A 26225-nucleotide genomic window follows, 5' to 3' on the forward strand; every position below is an offset into this window, starting at 1 on the left:
CCTCAAAAGAGAAATAAACAATGACTTCATCCTTCCAGGTGTTTACAAAGCACAAGAGGTCGCCCCCAACGGCACACAGTCCCAAGGGAGCAGTAACTCTGATCAACTTTGTTCACCAAAAGGAAATGTCCCGGCTGACTCCTCCAGCCAAACAGTGCTGTAGATCCCCACCTGGTCAGGAGGAAGTCAAAAACAAGGACAACTTCCACCCTTTGAGGCTGACCGGACACACACGGGTCATACAGGCAGACGAAAAACAGCCTGTTGACCTCCCTAGCACAAACAGCCGATGATGGTGGAGCTCTTATCTTACACTTACCTCCCTTTCACCATAAAAGTGGATAGATTTTATTTAAATTCTTAATTATTTGCAAGTCAAATGATCCTAATATCTCCATTAACTTTATTTATAACAACCTGGGTGCTACGCTTAAACAGAAAATTCAGCATATAGCCAGAGCAGCAACCAAACCTCTACGAACAACAGTTCACTTAGATCAGACAAATAAAATGAAAGAAAAAAAAAAACTTATCTCCCACTATGTGTGTGCTGACAGAGGGTGTGTCCGTCACAGGGGAGGGGGTTGGAGGGAACCTTACCTGTCTGGCTTCTTCCAGAGATTTTTGCAGCCTGCTGATTTCCGTTTCATACTGCTCCTTCATGTTGTCCACCTCCTGATCGTGAGCAGACACCTCCTCCTTCAAGGCTCCCTTCAGGGCTGTTAATTCCCTTTCGCGCTTCCGCAGCAGCTCCTCCTGATCCTCCTTCGCAAGGAGAACTTCCTGCATTGCCAATTTCAGCTGCATCATGTCCTGTGACAAAGTGAGACGGTTGTAGTCCCCATTATCTTAGTGGAGAAAGAATCAAGGAAAATCGCCGCTTATCAGTCGGGTTTGCTCTGACCCTTTGATTCATGCTCACATTGACTTGAACAGATTTGTGTTTCTTTTTGTCAGATTTGTGAAGGATGCTAGTAAATGTTTAGACATATTATTATCAACATGATAATTTTAACTCCGAAATGTCATCTCAGAGTGCTGATAATTAGATTTAGGGTTTACGCCACTTACTGCCATAATGGCGTCTTTTTCTCCATCAGCTGCAGCAGACCTCTTTGCTGAGTCGAGCTCATCGTGCATCTCTGACAGCTGCTCCTGAAGGTCTCTGATCTCTGTCTGGTTCTGCTCCCTCTCCATTTTCACCTGGAAAAGTCTGACCAAGCACACAACCTGTCACACCACAGAGCAGGCCTGTTTTAAAGTCTACCCAAGCCCATCTGGATCTGCACACCTGCACTTTGAATTCACAGCACTTGAACTTCAGTCCTTCATGAAGCCCATAGAGCACAGAGCTTAGACTAAAGACTTGAATGAAGGAAAGCTTATGTCTAACCAGTGTCCAGATGACAACACCTGCAGATGATGTGAGACACTTTCAATAAGCCCTGTGTTGGCTTGCAGAACATCTGCTCAAAGCTAAAATGCATATATGTTCACAGTTCATATACACTTTTTATTTGATCATTTATAAATAAGTTTCAAAGAGAGAACACCTCTGACTTTGGTCAGTTTTTACTCATAAAAAGCCCTTTAAAACTCTGGACCAGTAAGGAAACTTCATGTTCCACAACCAAGTAACTCACTGATATGATCATACAAAAAAAGACAAAAATAGAGCTTATCTGCTTAGACAATGCAACTCGGATCGGTGTGAAAAAACTTGAGAAATGGAAAATAAACATTTACCACAGATTACTATGACTAAAATGTCCCAAAATAAGACATTATAAGCATCAGCGCATGTTTTTAAAGAATGGGAAATTGTCTGCACTCACTCTTCTAGTGTTGTCCGGAGATCTGCTTCTGTTTTGGCGAGTTTTTCCTTCAGCTGCACACACTCCTCCATGCAGCGCTGGAGCTCCTGCTGCAGCTCCTTCAGACTTAAACCAGCCTCTTTCTGGGTCTGATTGTCCTGATAGTAAAATACATAAAGCAACATGCTGAGATTTTTTGTTGTTCTTGTTGAATTAGTCTGCACTCAAACTACAAAGAGAGAGCTTACTTAATTTTTCATTTCAATATCAAGATGTGATTGCATTTAATAAAAATGTTTTTGATTTTGTGTTTTTTTTTAGATAATTAAAAAGACTCAATTACAAAAAAAACAAGAGTTCTGGTTTCAGACAATCCAAAAAAATGACCTCACAAAGATTTAACTTTAAAGTAAATCTCTTCTTATACTTCTTCAAAGCTACATCAACATTTAATGAAACAAGAGTTAAAGGTATTTATTTTGTTCCAATATCCTAACATGAATGCACACTTGTATTAATCTTTATCAGCTCTATTATAAAACCAAACACCACTCTTAATGTATCTTTTTAAATTCAAAGGTATGTTGATTTTATCCCTTAAAGCTCTTTCTCCAGAAAAGTCGGTCGGAGCATATTTTCATGCAAATGTTCTATAATAAAAAGGCATGCATACACAAACAGAATGTCAGCAGCAGCACAGCTGCAGCTAGATTGCTGTTACCACTATTTTCTTTTCCAGCTGCCTCTTCAGTTCGGTAATCTCTTTCTCCAGTTCAGCGTTTTGCTCCTGCAGTGCTTTGGTCTGTGCAGCAAAGTCTGCAGACTGACAGCAGATAGCAGACATTTGAAGTTGGTGTATCCACACTTTCATTATCTGGTAGTTGCAATATTTATAACACAACGTTGTTTTTCAGGTGGACAACTAGAGATCATCTCGACAATGCACCACTAAGAACTTACTTTGGTGTTGCCTTGTGTTGATGCCGTGGCTCGAGTCTTCAATGTCTGTATCTTTTCAAACACAAGGTTGACTTTCTTTTTTGTAACTTCGTCATTATCGTTGCTCCTGCAGACACACAAACAAAAGTCGTGAGTCTTCTGAGAAAAGAACGGGTCAAATTTAGCTTGATATGCATCAAAAACTGATTTGTTACATCATACATCAATGTTTTGTATTCTTTAAAACATGCTAACTATGGTGATCTTAAAAACTGATTTCTAGATGATAAACTGTTGTTTTTGAGTTTACTAACAGGCTTTGAATAATCATAAGCAGCAAAAAAAATAAAAATGGACGGATGGTTTTGTAACAAAAGGATGATGGCAGAATTTTCTTGAACATAGAAAAGCAAACGTGAAAACAACAGAATAAATAAACTTTCATATTGTATCAGAACACATTTCAGAGCTGTCACAGAAACCCCGAGCCGCCCAGGCTGCTCTCCACTCCTCAAACAGATGATTTTCATTAAAGCTTTATAACCCCCGCTGGAAAATGTTTGTCTTGCGAGGCTCGGGGAATGTTGCTCGGTTTCAGCCCCTGCACTTCCATCTGCGTTTCCCCTCCTTTGTCCTGTGATTCCTGACCTGTGGCCCGACACACCCAGGCTGTTTCCTGTTCTCTTTCTACTATTGGCTCCATCTGTACCACATGCAAAAACTGCAGATGCAATGTGGGTGAAAATCATTGAAAGTAATGAGGCTGGTTGAGTCAACAGTTTTCAGGGAGACGATTCCTCGTCTACATCAATCCTTCAAATATATGTATCACCTTTGTGTGTCAGACTGGACTGTGCGACAGGTGAGGTACTTGTACTAATTACTGCCTCTTCATTAGTGATAAAACATTAGCAGTTTAGCCTCAATCATGCGACAGATCAAATTTAAACATGGACGTAACTAAAAATGTTTAAAAATTTAGATTTAGGAGAAAAGTTTTTGTTTTTTCACCCAAAATGGAAACATTTTCTTTTTAATTCCAAGACCAAAAGTTAACTTAGCACGTGGGGAAAAGAAAATAAAAGGCTGCAGCTGTGTTAAGGATAATAAAAAATTGGTTGACTTTTCACAGGCACTGAAAAAAGTAGTTGGAAAGGAGTTGATCGTTATCTACCGGTGCGAGTTTAGCCAGGTCGGTATTGAGTTAATCTTCTGGATCTATTTTTTCTGAAAACAGACCAAGTGGATTAGCACCTTTTCCATTAACGTGACTGAATGAAGTTGGCTTTCTGTTTCTAAAACTGCAGTTCAATCTAGAGCTAAGTAAACATGCATATAGGAAGGTTTATTTTCCTTTTACGCCATTTCTTGTTCCTCTGTTGCAGAAAAATTGTTGAAATTTCAAAAACGGAACAATATTGTATTGAATAGGATGAATCTTGACTGAAATTATGACACTATCAATCGAAATCAGATTAAATCATGTTTCTGGGGATGTATTTACTTTTAAAACTCAAATTACTGGTATAATAGGGTGGAAAAGAGGGATTCTGGCTAGAAAGCAAATGAATCACCCAGCCTGGATGGGAGTGTAAAGATATCACATTCCATCACTTTTTTTACCAACAGCCCAGCTGAGATAAAAGACACTTAAAGTGACAAAACAGTTTCATCATTCACATAGCCCTGGTTTGTTGTTGTTGTAATTTGTTAAATGTGGTCTTTACAACATCAATTACTCCCTTCACTTAAAATATTTTTACAGCACAAATCCACATTTTACAAACATTTGACAACAAAAAATAATCTGAGAGTGATAAACAGAATGGTGTGGTGAACTCACCCCTCTTTAAGATAATTAAACAGAATTTGCTTGGCTGTCTCTTCATGTGTTTGCTGGGAAAGCTCCTGCTGACCCTTGAGGAGATCAGGTGTCGCCTGAATACCACAAGAAATGAGAAGGAGGATAAAAGTTTTACTGATTTTACAAAACTGAAAGCAGATGAAACTCATTGAGGTTATAGGTGCTTTTTACCTGAACATCTGTCCCTACACCAGGCTTTTCATTGGAAGGAGGCCTCAGCAGAGATGATGACGGGGATGCAGAAGTCTTCGGCGCAGACGATGCTTCAGCTTCACGTTCTTTACTCTTCAAAGGTAACAAAGATGAGTGTGACTGTGGCCTTTTGTAACCTTGTATGAAGCCAAGGCCTTTAGGGATGGTGCTCTGGGGTGAGCTGGGCTCACTGCGGACATTAGATCTAGGGTCACCCTTGCCATCATCACCACTGGCTAGTTTCTGCAGTCGTAGCTGTGAAGGCCGGAGGACATGCTCCATGGATGTGCCTTGGTAGTGGTAGAACTCATCTGTAGGGTTTGTGGTGTTTCTTAGGCCGAGAGCACTGTCCACACTCCGTGAGCGCTTCCGATCCTCTGGATTGATCCTGTTTCGGCGGCCCGCCCGGCCTCTGCGCTGATGACTTGAGCCATCAAACTTCTCGATGAGTTCATCAACGGCAGGAATGGAGCCGGTGTCTATGTCTCTGCCTGAACCTGGATGGAAGGGGATGTAGCGGCGATTCTCGTGGCGGTTTATGGTGTCTGCATATAAAACTTCCATTTGATCTTCCACCGGAGTCTTAGGCGTGGAGGGTGAGGAGGAATGGTGGGACCGAGGGGAAGACTCAAGAACTGGCCCACTGGAGTCAATTCTGCGTAAAGGAAGAACGTCCGGCTCACGGCGGGAGCGCTCAAGGCTGGAGTTGGCACTGCTCACAGAGATGGGCGATCTGCAGGAGTTCTTGCTTTGCTCACTTAAAGGACTGGAGCCCACAGGAGGCTGAGATGTAAGAACGGGCTGACTTTTAGAGGTAGGCTTAGAGTGAAGTGAATTAATGTTGGTAAGAAAAGGTTTGTACTGTGGCTGAGGTACTTGTGACTGTGGCTTGGTCATGGGTTCAGCCAACTGGGCTGGAGCCAAGGGCTGAGATTTTGGAGTTGGGAAAGGTGTCTTATTCAGGTTCAGGTTCAAGGAAGGATTTTTTGTTTTCCCCTCGAGGTCCTTTTTTCGGTCAAAGCTTGATGACCTTCCTCGGATAGGTAAAGCAGATTTGGAGGGTGAACTCTTGAACTGGTTCTCAGGTTGAACCGGAGGCACTGAAGGGATGCTGCTGAAACCTTCTAGATTTAAGGAATTAGTCTCTGGATCATATGGTTGTAGAATCTCTGGATGCCTTTGAAAATTCAAAAGAGTGGAGGGTTTCTTTTCTTGTGATTCACTAACTCCATTCTGAGTACTAGGGTGATGCATCATCTTCTGTGTCCTGTACTCCATGAAAGGGCTGTTGGATCTGGCCTCCTTGTTACCTCTGAAGTCATAGTCTTGGTAATTTTCAATAAAGGAGCCTTCATTGTCAGTGTAACCATTGCTGTAGGAGTCAAGGGACTGCGGGCCCCTGTCCTGGTTGTTCAGAACTACATACGGGTGTCCATCTATCCCCTGCACTCGGATGCTGAGGCCATATGTGCCGGCTTCATTACTATGCGGCCTGGAAGGTCGGGACGGTTGAGCAAAGCCCCGCTGTTGTCCGGTGTTAGGAATGCCAGGCACTCTATAGGACTCCATCAGGAATGTGGAAGGAAAATAAATCCCTCACCCTGGTTCAGGTGGCCAACCTAAGTAAACAAAGATTTAGATCAACTAGATTAGTCAAAGATGAATCATGACTGCCAAGTTTTTTACATAAAACAACACATCTTTAGATGTGTTTAGGTACTTCTTCCACTTTCTTGAATTTGTGTTTTCCTGTTTGTTTTTTTGAGGAGAAGATTGCTTAGGAGCATTCTCCTCCATCTGAACCATGACGCAAAAGCCTCAGTCTGCTGACAAACTTGTCCGAAACCATAATACCTTAAAGACATAGCAGACGTGTGAGTCAACATCTGACATCACGCTTTCGTTTAAGGCACAAACGGGCAGGTACGTCCCAGGAGGACTTTACAGGTGTGTAACTAACATGATGATTAGAAGTATTGGAATCGTCAATAACAAAAAACAAAAATGAGCTCAAACTAAAATGACAACAAAAAAGTGAAACCCAAAACTGATCAATTAAGGATAGAGTAAAGTAAGTAGTACACAGTGCAATTATTTACTGAAAAGTGCAAACACAAAAAAAAATACAACGATAGAAGGATTTCAAGCCTATAGGAAAAAGCAGCCATACACAGACACCTAAAGTGAGCCCTGCCTGAACAGTGAAGACATTGCATCAGCAGACACCATATGTCTCACAGAACAATAGGATTTTTACAGGTTCCTGTTTGTTTAAATGACAGTCCTCTCCTCCAACGTTACTACACAAAGATGGAACGAGAATGGCCTTGTGGAAGGATGCTGATTAGACTGACAACAAAGAAAAAGGCTGAATGTATCACATCCTCATCAGATAGGTTTTAAAAAGTGACAAGTTACGTCTTGTTTTGAAAAAAAAGAAAATACCATAGAGTGAAACGATAAAACAGAAACAAAAAGAACCGGTCTTTGTCTTCATTCAGCCAGTGCACTGCACAGATAAAACTGTCTGCTTTTTGCGTGTCGTGACAGAATTAGACGTTTAGCTTTATATGTGTATATATGTATCTATAGGATAAAGTGCGCTGATAGTCTGAATTAACAAAAAAAAGGCTGGCTTTGACTTTCAGAAATGCCAATTCTTCTCCAAAGGTAAAGCCTCCAATGAAAATTGTGTTTTTGGCATTTTTAACATGTTCTTGCAGCATTTTTCTGATTTTAGAGGACATGTATACGGAAAATTAAGATTAAATGTGTGTTTTTCTGAGTATTTCTTTATTTTAATTAGGAATAACAATTAAAAGAATGCTTTTATAATAGATGAAAAGATGATCTGAGTGGGACTTTAAAGTCTGCTAGCTTACAGTCCCTCACACCTCCAACCTAACATCATCAGTGCAACAAAAATGGTGAGCAATATCAGAACTATTGAGCCATACAGTTTTTGCGCCAGACCCCAGCTCAGTTGAGGAAAGCAAAGACATACATGGATCTTAACATCTTCAAGTGGATGCATCAAACTGAAGCGCAGCAGGGAGCTTGTGGCTTGCCGTAGTAGCTTCTATGTCACAGCTACAAGATTTTTTCCAGCTGGATTTTGCATCTGCTCCTGAATCACCACAATTTAAATGATCAAATACACAGAAATGCAATTTTAAGCTTAATTTTCTTAAAATATATCTTCTCATCATGAGAAAAGTGCTACAAGAACATGTTACAAACACCATTTTCATCGGGGTCAGTCTGTAAGAAGGAAGCTGTTCAGTATGAAACTAGAAAAATACCAGATTGTCTTCTCTCTTGAATTGTAGCCAGCTTTTTAATGTCAATCAAGAGTGGCCACGCCCATCAAATATAAGACAGCTTCACTCTGTCATCCCATGGTGACAGCTTCTTTCATAAAGCTTCAAATGGTGATTGGCAATACAGAAAATAATAATAAGGAAGCGTGCGTTGCTTTTGGCTCATCATGAACATTCTCCAGCTTCAACTGCTTTCCATCATCAGTGAGTTTCACCATGACTACAGCTTCAAAGTTCCCTCAATGAATCAGCTTCACTTTTTTTGGTTCACACAGGAAAGGCAAAAAAATAAATATAAGTATGCAAAGAAAAGCACTCTGCACAAGGAGGATGTAAGGAGCTGATTCAATCTAAAGATAATACAACTGTGGATAACCCAGGACACTTCCCAAAGCAGATATAGTAAAGGGTTTTTTTTAGCAATAAGTGTGTAATAGGGTTTAGATTTTAAGCTTAAAGTTAAATAAAATCAAATAAATCAGAGGAAGGATGCATGCGACCAAAAAGATTTACACTCAAAAAAGCAGCTTTTCTGCAATGTTTTGCAAATATAAAAAAAAAAACTTCAGGCTAGAATAAAACTGAATCCAGAGGAAAGAGTGTTGAACCAAAAACACCCAGGACAGCCAGGATTTACACTGTGGGAACGTGTGGTAGATACGTTATGTAATCTGAGGATGAAGTGAGGGAAAGTGTAGTCCACTCAAAACACAAGCACCTGGACTGGGGTTTTGACGCTATTTCTGCACTTAACACGCAGTGCAACAGGTGGAAGTGCGCACATTTACTGCTTATTCATGGATTTATAAACTCCACTTGACGGAGAGTCGTGAAAATTTTAAGACTGTACCAAGTGTATCAGTAGTTCCAAAAGAATTCTGTTCTTGTTTTTCTTACAGCTTTATCTACTCGCACTTGTTACTCACCCGCGTCGTTTTTTTCTTTCTCGTTCTGTCGCTGTTGTCTACAAAACTGGTGTCGGAATGGGTTAAAAGTAGACGAACTTTTCAGCAGAGTATCCCTCTAATTCTTTTCTAACTTAAGTTCTCCTGAGTTGTCTCTGGAGTGTGAAGGAGAACGGTTTCAGAAGGACGTCCGAGCCTCCTGCGGCCCCGCCCACTGACGCTGCGCCCCGCCCACTTCCCTTCATGAGAAAGGACACATTTACCGGTCCAAGACCGGATTTCACATCCCAAACCTCTGCAAAGCCGGCAAAACTAGATCCAGTTCCTTCTCAGGTTAAACCAGGCAAACTAAGATCGACTCAATTCAGTTTAGGGTTTTCACACGCCCCAAAACCAGAATTTACGCATCTATCTATCTTTTGTTTTCTTCTTTTGAGAAATACAGTAACTACACGAACTGCTGACATTTTATTCAAATCAAACTTTATTTACAAAGCACTTTCTATGCAAAAGTGACGCAAAGTGCTTTACACAATAAAAAAAAGTCTTAAAAAAAAGCAAAACAAAAACTTTTGCATTAAAAAAAACTACATTTAAAACACACACGATCCCCTCAACCCCTCCGACCCCCCACGTGCCCAACAAAACAAAAATGACAAAATAGAAATAGAAATATGAGAATCAGGACCAGTTATTATATGTAAGATTTCGCGCTCCACTTTACAACAAATTCACCAACATGCTCGCCTGAAACTTCAAGACAAATCAACTATTTGCATTGGGGGGGAGTTTTAAAACCAAGAGCGTCACCTTGTGGTTGATGAGTTAACTTTAAAAAAAAAAAACGTGAAACCTGTTGAAGTTAAAAAGTCATGCATTTGTGAATATAGTTGTAAATTAACACTTTCGAAAGATGACAAGAGATGCCAGTAGATCTGTTGATGTTTGGAAAATGTATGTTCAGAGACAGTGGCGGTTCTACACTAACGAGTAGCCGACTAGCGAGTAACCCCACCAGCCCCCCGCACACATACAAAATTTGACAACATCCTGTTGTGTTCCCTATCTTCTATTTTGCCATTTTACTCAAAAAATGCATGAATTTTCTAGACTTGTATTACAGGGGGGTCAAACTTAGTCACACAGGGGGCCTAAATTAAAAACACGCTTAAGGTTTTGGGCTGAAGAAGATAAACATTAACTGAACACAACCTTTTAAACTGAACTTTTTGAACATAAATATGAATAAAAACAGGAACATTAATCCAGAGTAACTCAAGTTAAACCTTAAATAACTTATAATATTTTGCTCTCCGTTGAAATATATTCTGTCAAAATTATACAAATATGAACATGCTGCAGAACAAAACAAACAAAGCCCGGAAATAATAATAATAAGAAATAACATATCAAATAGTTCTGTTTTCTTAGCTCTTTTATCATTTTTAGAGCATTTTTTTTAGAGCTGGACTCCTGCTTTATTTTTAGCAATAATTTCTTAACCCTCCTGTCGTGTTCGGGTCAAATCTGACCGTTTTACAACTTATAATACTCATAAATATTATGTTTTACATCTGATTACCTCAAGACCTTATGATATCCTTCACATTGTGTACTTGAACATATAAAAGTGATGATCACCTATTTCATTCAATTTTGAGTGTTTTAATCAACCTTGTTACACCTGTGGTGTTCCCGGTCAAAAGTGACCGTCATAGGAAATGAATGGGTATCCAGAGTAAATTCATTCAACATACAGAAAACATCCCCATACACACTGCCCCAGCTCACACACACACTCTCACACACCCACACACACCCACCCACCCCCACACACACACACACACACACACAATTTCTTTTGTGGGTACACATGTCTTTCTGCTTATGTGCCGATCCTCTCACGTGAACCAACTTCCTAATGATACAATGTATCATATGTTTACACAGACTAGACAGGTGTCTTTTGAACCCATTTCTTTCCCACGCTTCTGTACCTATCACACGTGAACCACACCTTCCAGACTAATCAATGTATCATTTTTACACAACCCCATACTATATATAGCTCGATGTTTGCCTTGCATTCCTTTTACTCTGAGCACAATGAGTAGACGACTGAAGCGTTTTTCTGTGGAAGAGGTTCTGGTCCAGGTTCTTGGGCATGATGAAGAGGGCACTGAAATTGAACCAGAGATAGAGAAGGATGTCTCGGAATTGGAAGACATCACAGATTTTGAACCAGACTCTGAGGAGACTGACCAGTCAACAGATGGAGAGGGAAAGGCACCTGAAGAACAGGCACCTGAGGAAACATTTCAGTCCAAAAGTGGACACTTGCTCTGGTCATCATCCCCCCAGGACCGAGGAGGTAGAGCGAGAGTGGAAAACATCATAAAGATGACACCAGGACCAACGCGTTATGCAGCATCTCGTGTGGATGACATCAAGTCCAGCTTCCAACTCTATTTACCAGAGTCCATTGAGGGAATTATACTTGAGATGACAAATCTGGAGGGGAAGCGTGTGTTTGGGGACACCTGGAGAGAAATCGACCTGGTAGACCTCCAAGCCTACATAGGTCTGTTGATTTTAGCTGGAGTGTTGCCAGAAAAGGAAGCGTTGTGGCCTCTGTGCCCCTAGAGACATCAAAACGAGCCTGACATGCTGCAAATGTAATCCTTATGTTTGCAAGGCCCACTCTGACCTGAGTGTCACATGCCACTCATGTGCATGAATACACACACAAACACACACACACACATACCCACACACACCCTGTTGAGTTTGGTGTTTGGTTTTCCATTTATTTTTTGTATTATATGTTCATTTTGTAGTTCATTTTCAGTGCCCAATTGTATTTTCACTGATGTTATTTAATGTTTACATCTACAAATTGTCGTTAGACACTACTTTTAAATGTTGTTCTCAACTAAAGAATGTTGAATAAAAAAATTGGTGGTGAAATTTTTTTTGTGTGCTAATTTAAGACCAGTTAAAACAGACCGGTCAATTTTGACCGGGAACACTAAAGTAGGGGGCTGAATGCGAACACGACCGGAGGGTTAATGTGTGACGTCCTGTGTGTGTCTTTGTGAAACATATCAGAGGGATTAGATCTAAAAAAAAACTTATTGCGAATACTATTTTTAGGTCTTATAAAACATTAAAAACTAAATCATAGAACTCATCAGTGGGATTACTATTTGTGCAAAAGCAAAATTGTTTAAAAAAACAAAAGGACTGGAATGGGCCTGGTGAGAAATGATGACACCCTTGACTTAACCCACATTAACCCATTCCAATTTTTCACAAGAAAAATGATGTGTAATACTATGCCACAGAGTGAGAGTGAAACTGTGTCCAGACTACAGAACACATGTCTGATATTTTTCTGTTAGACTGATGTCACCACGGGTTCCTAGGGGTTATAATTGTGCTTTAGATGGCATGTATCAGCTGCTTCCACAGTTGTTTAAAATAATTTAGATCAGGTCTCCTTAGAAGTACCCAATGTTTTGCACCTAGTCATTTTTGGTTGTTTCTTTTTATGATCTATGGTTCATTTGGCTCAGAGAGTATTGAGATTTTTTTTTAATTATTTTATATACTCTACAGCTCCCCATATAGTATGGAGACTTTTCTTGTCTGTGAGCATATATAGGATGTCATGGTGGGGTTTGATTTTTTCCAAGTACCGGTATATTTTTATGCACAAACTTAGTGCCTTTTCCTTTTTTTTGAATTTGTTCTTTTAATGGTTTGCTTTCCACAGTAGAGTCATCCATGAATCTCACTGTGGCTCATGCAGCACAGCATGTTTGTTTGTCATCATGGTCACAATATTATAAGTCTTTTTTAGGTTTTATAGGTTTTTATCCATGTCTGTTTCCTGTGTTTGTTTCTAAAGTGATTATATTGGACAGTAATTTAAAAGTAATAACACATTTTAGATAGTTGGTTTTTAAATTTTAAGAAGTGTTTATCTTTCACTAGCAAATATTAGACTCTATATTACAGATACACACAAAATAACTAATGAAGTCATAATGTAATTGAAAAAATGCAGACTTTACAATATTTGAGTGTGTTTTTTTATGTTTGTTACCCACCACCCAAATGTATGGAAGAGGATTAGGGCCACGGAGAAAGAAAAAAGGCCATAGAATGTTCTGACTTTTTTCTCAGAATTCTAAGAAAAAAAGTCAGAATTTTCTATAGCCTAAAAAAAACTTTTTTTTTTTTTTTTTTTTACTGAAACTGACAAAAGCTATGTTTCTCCTGCACAGATCGCACACTTGGCTCTTAAAAAGCTAAACAAAAATAACTCAATTAGTTTTAAAATGTTGAAATGTCTTAGAATTGCACAATTGTCGGTTGTCAGATTTGGTGTGACATTTTCTGAAAAATGAAAGAAATGGAGGTATACTTCTATGTTCTGATCCAGATTTTTATTTTTAGCTTTTCAGGGCTACCACAGCAGTCTAAACTGAAAGTCCATTTGCCCTTTTGCCTTCTCACTGTTCGCTGTTATTTATATTTTTATCTGCAAAGACCTGGCACTAGTTCAGCCTTTAATCTTGGGTACTGTGTTGGGTTACAGCAGCACACAATGGGAGCTCTGTTTGCTGCTGAGGTGCCACAGCTGGGGCTTCTGGGCATGCTCAGTGCACTGCCTCGTCTTATTCCAGTAATACAGTAAGAAGGATTGCGGACTCTCTCAGCATCTCATCCACACTGGCATGAAATTTAAAGAGCTTAAACTTACTTTGATTTCCATTTTTTCCTTGTGGTTTTAGGACAGAATGAAGAAACATTGCCAATCACAGGTTGTCTAATTTATTACAGAAACATACTAGCTTCAGCTCATCCCAGAACAATGCATTCATTGAAATGGATTTAAATTTTGTCATCGTGACATCACATAAGGAGCAGCAAATGTTACTTTTGCAAAGAGTTTTACAAAGAAAAATCACCAACCTCCCCTCCCATACAGTATGTCGGATCAATTAAGCATTTTTCTTTAACAATAATGTCTAAACAAGAATCTTCAGACAAACTGTTTGCCTTATTTGATTTATTCTGAAGGCTCACCTCAAATAAATTGATTTTTCTGAAGAATCACTTCAACACAAGTACGTTATTGTAATAAATAATTGTAAGATAATAGGACATTAAGAAAATAACTGTCAAAATTAGTTCTGTGGTGACGTTCTTCTGAAAGACCACGCAGCAAAAAGGACATTCATTGCATAGAAGTCTGATCACATTTTGCACATTTGGAGAAAGCTCTTTGGTCTTAGAGGGAGAACATGATCCAATGAACCTGAAATATCAATGTTTTATAATAATTTTCAGTGTTGTGTTTGGGGGCAATTTGGTAAAATCTAACCATTTTTTAAAAAGGTCAATTGTATTCACTTTGTTGTATATAAATAGTTGCTGAAACAAAGAGGCTGGCTCAGTGCAGCATAAATGGTTTAAAAGTAACAGCGAGAAAAAATAAAAAAGGTGTTTTCAGCAGACTCTGGAGTCATGTGACCATTTAGTGTAAGCCAGTTACCTTCTGCCATGTGGAAAAGTCAGCAGCCATGACACAAAGTTATCTGTCAGACATGGTGGTCCCACTCCTTCAGAGAACATGCACACTCACCAAACTAACACATCTGCGCATTCCTGCGAGGAATTCTGTACAAAGACAGCTAGAATTTATGTAGCATCTCTGAGCCCAGAGCAGACAAAGACAGCAGTCAGCACTATGCACCCCACCCCAACCCCCAGCCTCACCTCTGACAGAGCATTGAACTGAGATCACCCCTTTAAGGATGTCAAGAAGGCCATCAGGAAATCTGGTTCCTGATATTTATAACAGAATAGCGGCCCAAGGTTGGATCTGCATCTGCTTATGGGATTCATTACATTCACTCTCTGAACAAGAAACAGCTGAAAACAGCAGAATCCCCAACCCAGCCGTGGCTTTTTATTAAAAACTGTTGGTTTGTAATTTTCATAATGGCTGAGCCATTTCATCTAATCTACTTTTCACTGTAGTGCATGTAAAAAAAAGTCAGCTTAGATGTTTGATCTCTGTACAGAAAATCCATAAAACAAGACAGTAAAGCAAACGTACATTTGATCGGCAGTCAAAAGTGGTCATGTTTTTTGTAAAAACATACTGGAATATCCCTTCATCCCAAATAAATCTAAATGTAAGGGAAAAAGTAGGACTACAGCACAAAGGCATGATGCTACTATCACACTTTATTAAAAATAGAAACATATATTCATAGTATTTTCCATACAGGCTACAATGGTCCACTGGTATTTTCAAAAAAGACTTACATACTATAAAACACTCATTTGGCCTAAATCCACTGTAGAAATGTCTCCAAAGCAAAAAAGAAGGTCTGGATAAGTTTGATTGTTTCTGAATTGCTCCTACTCTATTGGTTTTACAAAAAAAAAAATGCCATGAAAATAAATGAAATATGATAGTTAAACATAAGAGAAATAAATGCACATACAATTTAGTTTAAAAAAGATGGCACATTTATTGCAACATAAATGTTATATACATTGTTTTTTTCTGTTGAAACAGACAGAAAATTCAAATATTGCTGCTGCACTTTTTTCTTCTTTTTTGATGTGCAAACACGACAACTTTTATTTGACACGAGAACAGATTTCATTTTCCAATTGATGATGGAGTCTGAAGAACACGACATACGTCGCCATTTTAGTCATCCAGAGCTGGTTTAAAGCCTTTTTTGAAGACTACAAGCAACAGTTCATACGTGTACTGAAGATGTAATTTGCAAATATCTTGTAGTAATGGACATATTATGGTAAATAACCGTACGTTTTACTATCTAATATAGTAAAAATAAAGTAAGAAACTTTTTACTCAAAACTTTTGCTTTCAAAAATCTAGAAAGAGTAATATTTAGAATTCAAGAAATATTCTTACAGTATTATTGTATAAAAGACTAATAACTACAGTGAAAAATAAGCCAAATGTTTTTTTTTTCCTTTTGTCTTTTTTGTCATATATTATACAAGGGAAAGCATCTGGGAGAACAGCAAGGTCTAACTTGGCAAATAGGGGAGCAAAGAAACAAAGCAAAGGACAATAAGAAGGAAGTAGAGCTGGAAGTGACATACATTATACCCTCAAGTTTGCCGTCATGAATACAAGATTGCAAAATACTGAAATGAAGAACAAGGCCACATTCAGTCAGACACAAAAGCTGATTTGTTTCTTTTCTCACAAAACAAAAGTAAGTCATTAACATTTGATGTAAACTCTTATTGCGGCATTCTTTAGTCCATTTAAAGTCCCTTATTATATTTTTTTTTTACAGAATACTTGTTATTGAATGTGGCAGCCTTGTTGAAGGTATAAATAATAACAAAACACAAGATACATAGAAATTTGTATGGAATATTTCGCAAGTCTTAAGACCAGACGTTTCATCTAAAGGAGAAAAAAATAAAGCATGCAAACTGAGGACAAGATTCAAATCATGGTCAGTGTTTTTAAAAGCTAAAAGAAAATCTTTCCAACTGTCTTTTGTTCATTATTGTGCTACAGTTCAAAGATTTTCAAGAAAAAAAAATCCCCAGATTATGGAGGATGGTGGACTAAAGTGAATGAATCCCAATCCTGATCACAAGAAACTATTTTGGATGTTTGGGTAAAAATGGAAATAATAATGCTGAAAGTCAAGCAAACAAACAAAACAAAAAAAAGAATCATTACAACACAAATATGAATAACAAACATAAATTGGATTAACTGCGCTTGAAATGTTACCTTTTGAAATATTAACAAAAGAAAAACTGATATGTTCATCAGGCCAGGAGAAAGTATGGTCGTCGTTGATTTTCCTTTAACTGTTGTTTCTATTTTTAAGTACATCTTTGTTAAGAAAAAAGAAGAATAGAAAATAAAAAAGCCACCTATGTGCTGACAACAGGCTGTAACTGTCTGGAGACTAAATGTCCACGAGAATCTGGAGAAAATTTGTAACTGCGTACATTTAACACTTTATGGCAAAGGGACAAAGGACAGGTCAGTAAAGGCTCCTATTCCCGCAGTTAAGACACTACAAATTTGCAGGGAATGCTAAGGTCTGGAGTTAGTTTGCTGTTTGTGTTTTCACTGTCACTACCGAGGGGGAAAAAAAGCTTTCAGTAAAGCTAAAGTTTGCCACTTGCAGTCACCTTTCTGATACATGGAGTCGATGCTGTTCAGCTTCTTTTTTGGTTGGTTTTTGCTAAGTTCAGAGACACAAACCGATGTAAACTACACAAAAACAAACATCGGGGAGTTTGGCAGCAAACGTAGCCAGCAGAAGATTCAATAACATACAGATATAAATTAAATAATTTTTCTTTTTTTAAAGCAGGGAATTTCAGTCTTCTTTTGTTTTCATATCTAATGATAGCTTCTGTTTGCTATAAATACCACTCTAAACGGGCCAATAAATTAATGTCAGGCTTCTCAGTGCTCAACTTTTTCCCTTCATCTTGGACTTGCCAACGACCTACTGGGATGGAGTGCTCAGTTAGACGGGGACACTGGCAAACTATAGATCAACTGAAAAGCTGCATACTTCTCTTTGAAGTTATCTAACTTTCCCTTTCAACATACACTTTATAGCTCAATAACATAATAAATAGGGAGAAAATAAAAGAAACGGACAAACAGAAACAATTGCTGTTACAATGCATTCGTCAATTCAGTTTAGGCACAAGGCAATTTCCAGATCCGGTTGGAGGAGATTGCGAAGTCTCTGATTGTTCAGAAGCAACAAACTTCTTGCAGACAGTGATATGTGCTGAGGTTTTTGTTTTCCTTGTTGGGGCGATTTTGCAGATGGGAGCTGGACTCTCCCCTGCACCACACTTCAATTGTATGATTGGATTGTGTTAGTCTGGCTCTACTTCAAGTGGTCTGTCTCCTCCCAACTGGTGTCACAAACTGCGAGTCCTGTCTGTCACCGAGAACCACGTTTACAGAGTCAAACGAGACAGAAATGCTCCTCATCAGATTGACCTGAAAACAGGGACAAGAAGACATAATGATCAGAGAGGAACATGTGCAATCACATAAGAAAACAGAACCCGCAGTGTTCATTTTATGTCTGACTACAACCAATAACTATAAAGAATTTCTTCCCAATGGAAGAAAGTAATCCGTTAAAAATATTTGGTTAAGTTATTTAGAACAAAAAAATACTAAATTTTTGAATAATTTCATAGATATTTTGCTTTATATTGTACACCAAGAACTCATGATATAAAGATTCAGGTAAAAAATTCAATTTGAAAATAATTAAATAAATAAAAAATGTTTTGATAAGATATATATTTGTATTTATGACATTTAAGAAAAGTTCCCAGGGCCTACCTGTCTGCTGCTCAGAGGTGACCCATGGGGTTAGATGTGTCGGTCAGGCCTGGATGGACCCCTGTGTGGGCTTGTTGGGTGTCACCAGAGCTCCCAGACACTTTTTCCTCTTCTCGTCTCTTAAGGCAGGCCGCTTTTGGATTCAAATTCCTTTCTGTGGAGGCAGAAGCAGCAAAATATGGCTAAATTCTTGTTGCTCTTTTTTTTTCCTGTTTTTATCTTAACAATACAGGCCACATCCAGACAGCAGGTCTGGATTGTTTAGCCCCCCCCCTCATTCTTTAACTAGGCCACTATGGCAAAATTATTATAGGGTAAAAAAACATGTCCCTAGATTGTTTTTCTTCAAAACAGATACGGTTTCAAGACAAAATTAAATCATCTTTAACATTAAATAGATTCCACTGAAGACAGGCTGATAGAAAGATAAGACACTTCAATTTCTTGGAATACAGCGACAATACTAACCTCTGACTTGCTGCTCCAAGCTAAGAATAACAGCCACAGCCTGATGGAGGATGAGCAGTTTAGTCTGGGGCTTTTCGCTCTTTAGGTGCAGCTGGCACATACGGCCCAGCTCCTTGAAGGCCTCATTGATGTCTCGAACCCTCAGGCGCTCACGAGCATTGTTAGCCATCCTCCTCTCGCGCTCACGCTCAGCCTTCTGCTCCGGATTCAGGTCCTCGTCTTCAGTGATGCTATGCAACACAAAAGTCAAAACATTTGCAGTCAGGAATGATTTTTAGCTTAATGGTGAGCAGAAGTTGATAACAAAGTTACAGATGCGATCACTTCATTTTTTGGTGAAATATTTTATCAAAAGCCTAAGAATTGATTATTAGAAGAACAAATCATTGGTAAAACCAGTTTTCCATGTGATTTCTGTAACTGGAGATGAATTTGGACACATGAAGTTCCAGGATTCAAATCAGCATTTCTGCATTTCAATGTATGTGTTATACTCCATAAATGGTTAAGATAAATAAATAGCATTTTATCAGTTTTCTTTCATTTTTAGGGTTTTTTAAAATTCAATTAAACACTTAATATTCAACTTTTAAACATTTCTATGAAAATAGAATTTCTGCTGTTTTGATTTATTCTGATTTTTTATTTTAAATAATTATCTAAAAAGTGGTTAAAGCTATGAAGGTACATGTAATGCTTGACATTTCATTTAACACCAAATTAAAAATTAAAAGGCTTTTAGTAATATTTGCCACCTTTTCAGAATACTTGACTTTTCTAGTTTTCAGAAAAGTTAGCATTTTTGTTCAATTATATTTCCTGAAAAAACATGGAATATAAATAACTGCTTTGTGCCTGAATTTATTCTCAATGATATGACAAAATATCATTCAGTGCTTTTTCAAGGGGATGCAAAAAAGTGGAATCCTGAATTAAAGAGTAGATTGAGAGTTAGGAATTTATTACACGAAGAGGCTTAAATATTTGTCTTAAGATAAAGTTTTAATGAAAAAAACCCTTCTTCTGTTACTATTTGCTTCTACCTGGTACGAGGCCCTGCTCGGGGCGTCTTCATGTCTCTTTTGTCGCTCTCATCATCTGATCTGGTATCAGTGGAGAGACTATCGTGCATGTCATCCTTGTCCTGCTTCTCAACTTTCAGTTCCAAAGTGGTCGGCACTTGGCCAGGCAGGCCTGCAAAAAGACCTGCTGTCAGTGGAAAAAAAATGGTGGTGGTAAAACATCATTCACACATTAATGCATGTCAGATATGCAAATCTGTTGAATCGAGTGTCTTTAACCTCTGAAAGCCTCCACTTGGTGACTGAGTTCTGTGTTGGACGTGGAGCCGGAGCTGGGCAGGCCTCCATGGCTGTTGTTCAGGCTGGCAGCGTCATCCCCGGCCTGCTGCAACACAGACAGGAAGGACATGTGTAGAAAGGAAGAAGGCATCCTCCCAGATATCAGACAGAGCTATTCTATTCATAGAGAGTGTGCAGCTTATGAAGAAGCTGAAATAGAAAATGTAGGGCTTAAAACAAAAAATGCCAGTAAAATTTGTAACTTGCCCAAAACAGCCATTGAAAAATGGCTGAAAAATTAAGAATTTGAAGTGAAATCCTTACATATTCCATTTGCAGTTTTCTGAATAAATAAAATAAAAGCTGCACTATGGCACAAGTATTGGTCAAATCTGCTATCTCCAACACTCAAAGGTGTTTTGTTTGAAACAAAGTATTATTAAAAAAAAGTGTATGGATTAATTTATGACACTTTTCTGTCACAGCTCAATTCTTCTTTATCAAATTTAGATAATTGTAGTGCTAACTTATTCTGAACAAGGCTTTATGTCATTCTAAGTCATTTGTTTTTTAGCTTAACTGCATTGATTTATTCAATAAATTGAAGTCTTAAGTTATATGCTTATTTTGACATCTAAAATGAATTATTTTGTTTCACAAAGCTTCTCATCTACCACTTAATTCCAGTTTATTTTCTGAAAGCGGAAAAAATTATTGCACGTGGAGGGGAGTAACACCCCCCACCCCCTTTTCTTTTGGAATGCAATCCCGTAAGTGTTGGCCTCTGTTAACCTCAGCACTTGGAAAATCCTCCCCTTCCTCAGCACTACGCTAATCTTTGCTACGCTCTCAACAGGTGTCCAAACAAGTCTTTGTCTGGGGGTGGAGGAGGAGGAAAGCTGGGGGCTCTGGCGAGAATTGAACACTGCCATTTTCACGGCAGAGCTTGATTACCATACAGCTGAAGTCTTTTTTTTATTTTTTTTTGGGTGGAGCCGAGAGCTCAGACACACGTTTCCAACGATTCAGATTTCCTGAGTTGTTTAAAAGATGTCTTGAAAAGGGGTAAAGGGCAGGGTGTCACATGGAATCAAAGCATGGGACCGTGCTTTGTGGAGGCTGTTCAGTTCTGTCTGAGGGCTTTTCCCACTGACAAAGTGCTGCATTGCTGTGAAGACACACGACAGTATGTCGATTTTTTTTTGCTTTTGTTTGTTTTTTTAGGCTACAAGCACTCTCTCAGTAACAGTTATATCACATCGAGCCCTTCTGACAACCGCAGACAGAAAATTCTTGTTGAGAGCACAAAAGAAGCTTTCCGACACCATCAGCATATAAAAAGCCACTAAAAAAGAAAAAAGAAAAACCAGAAAACTGCTTTGAGGATTGACTGATAATGATATCATTTAAAAGTGGCTGACAGACAAAGATTTAAAAATTTTTTTAACTACCAGATAAATGACGGATTACATTAAATAAACAATAATAATCTGAGATCACAGCGGTTCTACAATTGTGACCCAATTTATTTTCAAACAATCCCGAATTAATTTCAGCTATATCAAAAACCTTTCGGCTTTATATAAAACAGGGATAGTGAAAGCAGAGTGATTATTTCAAGACTTATTCTTGGTACTATATGTCCCAGTTTCTCTATCGTTGTTGATTTTACCTTTAAGAAAAGTGTGACACTGAAAGCACCACCTTCACTTAAAGCACAAGATCATTTCATCACACCTGTTTTTCTCATTTCTCTTTCTCCTGTGTATACAGCCCTCAAAAGGACAGTGAGCTTTAGCTCACACTTGTGGAAAATAAGTCAGTGTAAATGAAACTGTTCTTGAGTGGAAAATGTCTAGCTTTTATAGACATTATGTGAGCCAGCTCTGGAAAGGTGTCTGAGCTTTCAGTGAGTTGAATTTTTAATATCATGGAAGAACACACGGACGCACAAAAACCTCATTGGTTCACATACCATTGCTGCAGTCCTACTTGGACCCAGTGCCGAGGCAGGAAAGTTTGGTCCAATCGGCCCGTTCTGCAGCAGACTGTGAATGTCACTGGGCAGAGTGGTGGTGGAACCCACGGCATGGTTCCTCAGGACAAGGATTGCATCGTCCAATCTGTCCAAACGGTCCTCCATTCGAGACTTACAGCACCGGAAGGATGAAGGAATGAAGAGTTGGGAAGAGGAAGATTAAAGAAAAGAGAAAAAGAAAACCAGCTGAATGTAAAGACACAAAAACTGCACAAAATTGGCACAAAAATGTATGATAACAAAAAAAAACTGAGACAAGAAAAAAGCAAATGCATTCCAAATCCAGATGTAACAACAGATCCATTTCAGCTTGAGGTTTAATAGAAAAAATGTCAATAAACTGATAACTGCAAGCTGGAATGGCTGACAATAAGATGACAAATGTGGACAGGGTTCGTACACTTGTTTAGCTATGGTTTCCTATAACTTTTCTATAACCTTTCTTAGAATTTCCAAAATAAACACATTTCAGCAGACTATTGTAGTCGTTGCCGTCACATCCAAGTTTGTCTGCCTTGCCGTTAAAATTGCAGCCGCTGTATCAACGGCTGTTTCTGTTGGTATGGAGGAAACTGCAGAACGTATGGAAGCGTGCTGCATTCAATTAAAAAAAGCACCATAGGTGATCGTCACTTTCACTTTTTTGGGGATTTTTGAAATCTAATATTTCTAAGACTAAGACCTTCAGAAAAATCGAATCGGTTCCATTTACTGTTCAAAAAAATGTTTGATTTTTTATGATATTTATTGTTTTATACATTTTCAACCCTCATCTTTAATTTGATATAAATGTTAAGAACTTTTTTTTTTTGCAATGCTGGTGACTATTGTGGCCCAATGCTGAGGACAAGAGAAATAACATAAGGCGCCTTATCACTAGTCATACATTTAAGAAAGATCTAGCATAGTGAGTAAGTCAATCATTTAAAATTAATGATTTTTATCCTTAAAAAAACACTCAACAATCTGTGAACTACAAAAGCAAAAAACTACAAACTAACTGGCCTCATCTGCTCATGAAAAAAATATGGTCAGCTGCACTTAAAAGTTGAAAAGCCACAATGTGTCATAGACACGACCCGTTTTGTTTATGTGCTCATCATGATATCGTCAGTCTGTTCTTTCTACTCATTTTTGTTTTTAATTGAATGCAATATGCTTCCATAGTAACGCCATCATTATCTGTTTTAAAAAGTTCTCTGAGCGACTGGCTTCTGCAGCGTTGGGCAGCTGTGGCTGTTTGCTCTCAGCCCCGCTGCTCTCATGCTGCTGATGTCAGATGCCTTTGAGGAAAATCTGCATTGTGCACATTTTTGGAGCAAAGTACGTTTCAGTAGCCACCGTTGATACCTCTCCTTGAAAAACCACTCGTTGTTACAGCTACATTTACCCGGTATTTTCATGATGGCAAGTTGAAAGCGCCATGTGCTAAACTGACGACAACTCAAACTGCTTTACAGCAACATAAACTCCCATCACCAATAGCGTGAGGTTGAGCTTCTGCCATAATTTAAATTCGGATCTCATGTTAAACTATTAATTTTTTTGCATCCAAAATATATATATAAAAAACAAAACTTTACAGAATATTTTGTTTTTCACAAACTATTCAATGACCTAGAAATTGCATTTTCAATTTCCAAAACTTCCAGGCTTTTCATGACCGTACGAACCCTGTGTGAAAAATAAACCTCATTTTACAATGAAAGATGTAATCAAACTTATGGGGGAAAAGGCAATGCAAAAAAAAAAAGAAGGTATGCATAATGTGATGAGTACAAACTATCTGAAGAGTACCTCGCAGACATCCTTTAAGAAAGACATGGCATCGTGAAGATGCTCATGTAACTGCTGATGAACTCTGTTTTTCTGGCAAAGTCAAATAAGAACAAAACAGAGTTATGAGAAACGGCTTTTAAAGCACTATAAACACTGTTGACACAGAGAGTTTTTGTCAAGTCAGGCACACAAACAAAAAAAGGATTTGGAGGGAATCACAGAGCCGCTGACCATTCAAATCACAGAGATGAAAATACTGTGCTGCTAGCACATTTCAAAACCACTTTTTACTGCATTTATTACATGTACCATAATCTTTACAGTTATGTGGAGGAGTTTGTTTATAATAGTCTTAACTTTTTTTTTTTTCAATCTTCTTACCTCTACCTTCACTTTATATTCAAATAGTGTTTTATGGATTAATCGGGGAAGACTTTTCTCATCAAAGCAAATATAAACTGTTGCTGATGACCCAGAGTTAGTCATTTAAACTGTAATTTTCAGCACCCTTCATGGGACTTTCCCGTGTTCAGGCTTTCCAGTTTGGATTCAACTAAGTCGAAAGAACTGACCAATAAAATATTTCAACTTTTCACTCAAACATTCTTTATTCCTTCCAAAATGTAATGAAATCCTTATTTAATCATTTCTGAGAAATTATTACTTCAAACGAAAAAGCTCAAAAACAGCTGAACCAGGAATCAAAGAGTAGTCTTTTCCTGTTTGTAGTTTACTGCCAAATAAATATGCTTTTCATTTACTTATGAACTCATTCGGGGTTTTTTTCTACTTCTTCACAGGATCTTCTCATAAAGTTCAAATATTCACACAAGTAATTTCAAAAGTACAAAAAAGGTTTACTTTTATTTTTAAAAATAACTTCCTTTACTCTAAACCTATTTAAATGTAAAAAAAAAAAAAAAGAAAGAATGCATGAGCATTTACATTATCTTACTTTCCTGACTATTTGCCGACAGACTGTAAGTACAAGAGGAAAGCACTTCATCAGTTCTTTCTCAGAAAATCCTGGTAAAAAAATACAACAGTAAGTGGAATTTTAACGCTGCACAAGTTTGAACTCCAGTGGTTCATTGTCTACATTTCACAGAACTGTAATGTGCTATAATTTCTATATTCTGTCATGCACAGAACAGCGGTTAGTGTATTATTGTATACTCAAAGGCCTTTTCCTTTACTCTCTCTTCTTTAAAGCATCGAGCTGAGTTTCAGTGTTTCTTTACCTTTTTGTTGAAAACTTTGTGACTTTGGCTAAAAGTCCATTATCTTTGTCTCTCATGGCATTTCTTTGAGCTGATACATGTGCTAACTCTCACTCATTTTGTATGCATTAATAAAATATATAAATAAATAGGTGCTTCATGTGTCTTATTACCTGAAATTATCTTTGATGAATAAAAAATTGCTTTATTTTTGGATATGTTTAAATATGAGACAAATATGTAAAACGCTGACTGTGACAGAAGGTAAACTGTTAGCACCTACCTTCAAGTGCCATTAGTACTATCACAATAGAAAGTATCTATCTTTACTTAGGTGAAAATGCCACATATGAATACTTCCAGTAAAAATCGACTTGTTCAGAAGAATAGTTAATGACACAGTGAAAACAATCTAACCAGTCAGATTATATACTTTAAACATTTGTGAGTGGGAACTGCTTCCACTTCTAAGACACGCAACATGATAGACAATAGGTCAGAGTAAACCCTAATATGGGTGTCATTTTAAAACCAAAAAAGCAAAGAATGGCACACCCACATTACCCACAATGCTATATTCTTGCAAATTAAGATTTGACGGAGATGTACATTGAAATCCCTTTATTTGCCAAGAAATATAAAAATAATCGCTAACTTCAATACAACTAAATAACTCAAAAAAATTGACAGACACACGGTAACTACAATATAAATAATGCAACAGGCAGTCATTGTTAGTGCTTGACTTTGCATGAGGGTGAAAAGTGATCCTGTGGTTGGGTCGCATGGCACCAAAGGAATTCTGTAGAAGTGGTTCTGCAAACAGCTGCTGCCCCCCACCCCCCACCACAAACACCAACACACTTAACTAAGCCCATCCCCCAAATGTTATACTCATCCTGGCCCACAGTGGAGAGGACAGATGGTAGGACCCAAGGGACAAGTATTGTTCAGTTTGGTTATCCCGCCACCC

The 26225-nt window shown here is 38.2% G+C and overlaps 2 protein-coding genes across 17 annotated transcripts in view; both read right to left on the reverse strand.

The window, feature by feature from the left end:
* The window catches only part of cgnl1 (cingulin-like 1), a 30732-nt gene extending 21485 nt beyond the window's left edge, over positions 1-9247 (reverse strand). For both annotated transcript variants that reach the window (XM_011491359.4, XM_004067327.5), the window contains exons 1-8: positions 9056-9247; positions 4789-6428; positions 4597-4691; positions 2775-2880; positions 2536-2637; positions 1836-1972; positions 1072-1213; positions 601-813 (exon numbers count right to left, since the gene is read on the reverse strand). In XM_011491359.4, coding sequence (XP_011489661.1) covers positions 601-813; positions 1072-1213; positions 1836-1972; positions 2536-2637; positions 2775-2880; positions 4597-4691; positions 4789-6378 — 2385 coding nt within the window. In that variant the 5' untranslated portion in view covers positions 6379-6428; positions 9056-9247. The remainder of the gene's footprint in view (positions 1-600; positions 814-1071; positions 1214-1835; positions 1973-2535; positions 2638-2774; positions 2881-4596; positions 4692-4788; positions 6429-9055) is intronic.
* A 6313-nt stretch (positions 9248-15560) lies between these two features.
* The window catches only part of tcf12 (transcription factor 12), a 58931-nt gene continuing 48266 nt past the window's right edge, over positions 15561-26225 (reverse strand). For 3 of the 15 annotated variants that reach the window (XM_011491400.4, XM_011491364.4, XM_020714323.3), the window contains 7 exons: positions 24051-24122; positions 22191-22364; positions 20216-20321; positions 19958-20123; positions 18915-19144; positions 18447-18600; positions 15561-18092 (listed from right to left, as the gene is read on the reverse strand). In XM_011491400.4, coding sequence (XP_011489702.1) covers positions 18458-18600; positions 18915-19144; positions 19958-20123; positions 20216-20321; positions 22191-22364; positions 24051-24122 — 891 coding nt within the window. In that variant the 3' untranslated portion in view covers positions 15561-18092; positions 18447-18457. The remainder of the gene's footprint in view (positions 18093-18446; positions 18601-18914; positions 19145-19957; positions 20124-20215; positions 20322-22190; positions 22365-24050; positions 24123-26225) is intronic. The other 12 variants (XM_078944511.1, XM_078944510.1, XM_078944506.1 and 9 more) reach the window with 11 other exon arrangements.

The sequence above is a fragment of the Oryzias latipes genome, chromosome 3, assembly GCF_053564925.1.
Source record: "Oryzias latipes strain Hd-rR chromosome 3, Olatipes_Hd-rR_3.1".
In the NCBI taxonomy this organism is placed as follows: Eukaryota; Metazoa; Chordata; class Actinopteri; order Beloniformes; family Adrianichthyidae; genus Oryzias; species Oryzias latipes.